The following is a 3,177-nucleotide window of genomic DNA, read 5'->3' as shown; positions in this document are numbered from 1 at the left end:
TGTACGTGGCTGGCGCCTTAGCCGGTTGAGCTATAGGCGCCGAGCCAAATCTTTTGTATTTTTCAAAGCACCTTCTCACCCAATCCTTTCAACAATCTTGTGAAGGTGAAGCAGTAACTCCATTTTACAAATAAAGGCAACTGGCTTGAGGGCTATGGCTACTGTAATGGCAATGGTGTCACCAGAATGCACATATCCTTAACAAAGTCTCTATTATTAAAAAAAAAAAGTAGAATTCATATAACCTGACTTTTTTTTTTTTTGAGACAAAGTCTCATTATGTTGCCCTTGGTAGAATGCCATGGCGTCATAGCTCACAGCAAACTCTTGGGCTTAAGCAGCTCTATTGAGTCAGCCTCCCAAGTAGTTGGGACTACAAGTGCCCACCACAATACTTGGCAAATTTTTGTTGTTGTTGTTGTAGCTGTCATTGTTGTTCAGCAGGCCTGGCCTGGTTCCAACCCACCAGCTCTGGTGTATGTGGCTGGCGCCCTAACCACTGAGCTATGGGCACTGAGCCCTGACTTATTAATAAGCAGTCTTTTGTTCAACCTTACTGCCTTGCTGAAACAATCAATCATCTTTATAACAGAGGTCAGAGAAAGGGCAGATAGAGAGCTTATCAAAAATTCTCAGACTTACTCTTTTTTTGGTAAGTAGTATGAACATTAATAGGGATCAGCAATCTTTAAAGTAAAAAAGTTCCACCCCATTTTATTCTTGTGCTAGGAAGTGACAGTTTCTCTTGCAATGAAACAGAGTATCATGAGATTAAAAAAAAAATGTACTGCATTCTACCCAATAGGTGTGGTGCCACTATTATAGACACAAGCCAAATGCAGTTCATCAAGCTGGCCAGGGTCACCAAGATGCTAGGCAGCAATAAGGCAGGAAGAGCTCACAGGGATAGTGTACACAGGTGTGTGTGGAATTTATGAGTGACACAAACCACTCCATCATTAGCAACATGAAAAGCCCCATGTGCTAGGGTGGGGCTTAAAGCCCTGTTAAGAGTCAGAGCAAGGGCTCGGCGCCTATAGCTCAACCGGCTAAGGCGCCAGCCGCGTACACTTAAGGTGGCGGGTTCGAACCCCCAGTCCGGGCCCGCCAAACAACAATGACGGCTGCAACCAATAAAAAATAGCCGGGCGTTGTGGTGGGCGCCTGTGGTCCCAGCTACTTGGGAGGCGGAGACAGGAGACTCGCTAGAGCCCAGGAGTTGGAGGTTGTTGTGAGCTGTAATGCCACGGCACTCTACCCAGGGGAACAGCTTGAGGCTCTGTCTCAAAAAAAAAAAAAAAAAAAAAGTCAGAGCAAGAGTCTCGGAGGCTGCATTGAACTTGGTTGCTGCGTCCTGGATGTCAGGGTCACAACCACTGACATGGGAATGATCTGCAAGTATTAAAGCATTTGTATTGTATTGAAAAAAAAATGTACTATACGTCCCTCAGAGCAGAGACTGCCCACATTCAAAGTGTTACCAGCCTCATTATTCTGCTAAGTTGGTAGTAATAGGTATACAATCAAGACTCTTTCAGCTATTCTGGTGGTAAAGGCTAAATAACTAAGGAAAACTAGGGATATGATGGGACTTCCCAGCCCTGCTGACTAACCTCTAACCAGAGCTGTCGGCCATCCTGCTCAGTGGGGCTACTTTCAGTAGTGGCAAAGTACTGCATGCCATCCAATAAGCAAGTCCAGGATGTCTTTTGTTTCAATGTATCACCATACCAGGCTGGATGGTGTTGGCACTGCAGCAATTGGGCTTTGGCAGCTGACACAATGACACAGCCTTCAGTCTCTGCTCCACGAAGAACCATCTATCCCAGAGACAGGAGCAGAGTTAAATCACCAAGGAAGATGAGAAGGTTAGTGAGAACACTGTACCAACCATTGCAGCTAGGCTTAATTCTGGCTTACAGAATGAATATTACTGGCTTTTAGACATGGAAGTAATATTATCCATGATACCTGAAGGAAAGAAAAATTTTTCGGAGTTCTATCCACTATTTTTTTTCTTTTTTTGGAGATGGAGTATGATTGTCGCCCTTGGTTGAGTGCTGTGGCATCTTAGCTCACAGCAACCTCAAATTGTTGGGCTCAAGTGATCCTCTTGCCTCAGCCTCCCAAGTAGCTGGGACTACAGGCACCCACCACAATGCACAGGTGGTTTTTCTACTTTTAGTAGAGACAGAGTCTCACTCTTGCTCAGGCTGGTCTTGAACTCCTGAGCTCAAGCAATCCACCAGCCTCTGTCTCCCAGAGTGCTACAATTACAGGTAAGCACTGCATCCAGCCTATCCACTCATTCTTATTTAGAGGTGAGGGAAGATACACAATATGATTATGATCTAGCCTAATGTTGGGATACACTTATAAAGAGAAGGTACCTGGCAGTTGACTAGTTCAATAAGGCAGTTTCGGTTGTATATGTCATCCGTCTGGCAGGCAGCAATGCCACACAACTGCTCACTCATACCCGACTCCTCTTCTGTGAACACTACAAACCTATCTGTTTCTTCAATCAGCTTCTGCAACATGTAAGCACCTGGCAGAGAAATAGGAAGTAGGGAAAGGTCATAGTATCAAAGGAAAAGAGAACACATCCAAGACCAAACTGATCTTCCCTCAATTTCTCTGGGTAGGTAAGGGATAGAATACATCCTCCCCAACCTGGAACTTGACCCCAGCCTAGCCCACTCCTTGACCCCTAAGGGGAAAAAAAGGTTGTCAATTCATTTTCCCCTGAATCTTAATAAAAGTAACAGATTCCTAACAGAAATTTAGAAATGTTATGTAAGTGGTAGTATTCTTTTCCTCTTAGGCACTACTAGATTACCCCAGAGTCTTTTTTCTCCCCATCTTGTTCCTTCTATTTTTCATTTCAGATTATTTTACATGCTGTTTCTTAAAATCTTATTACCATTATTATTATTTTTTGAGATGGGGGTCTCATTATGTTGCCCAGGCTTTTTTCTAACTCCTGGCTTCAAGCAATCCTTCCTAGCTGCTGGGATTATGGGTGGAAGTACCCAGACTATATGTTCATTGACCATTCTTTTCCACTTGAAATCAATCACTCCCTTACCATCAATGCCAACTTGTCCTCCTAGCTCTGGGACTTCATCTGATTACAGACCCTCTTCCTTTTCCTAGGGTTTTTTTTTTTTTTTTTTT

At 43.8% G+C, this 3,177-nt stretch overlaps 1 protein-coding gene across 4 annotated transcripts in view; it reads right to left on the bottom strand.

The window, feature by feature from the left end:
• The window catches only part of KIAA0100 (KIAA0100 ortholog), a 37,707-nt gene that overhangs the window by 11,382 nt on the left and 23,148 nt on the right, over nt 1–3,177 (bottom strand). For all 4 annotated transcript variants that reach the window (XM_023517487.1, XM_023517488.1, XM_012809755.2 and 1 more), the window contains 2 exons: nt 2,391–2,548; nt 1,614–1,820 (listed from right to left, as the gene is read on the bottom strand). In XM_023517487.1, the coding sequence (XP_023373255.1) occupies nt 1,614–1,820; nt 2,391–2,548 (365 nt within the window). The remainder of the gene's footprint in view (nt 1–1,613; nt 1,821–2,390; nt 2,549–3,177) is intronic.

This window comes from Otolemur garnettii, unplaced genomic scaffold (genome assembly GCF_000181295.1).
Source record: "Otolemur garnettii isolate 467f Iridium unplaced genomic scaffold, OtoGar3 scaffold00112, whole genome shotgun sequence".
Lineage (NCBI taxonomy): Eukaryota > Metazoa > Chordata > Mammalia > Primates > Galagidae > Otolemur > Otolemur garnettii.
Note: the sequence above shows the minus strand (reverse complement) of the source record. Positions and strands in the feature narration are given on the sequence as shown.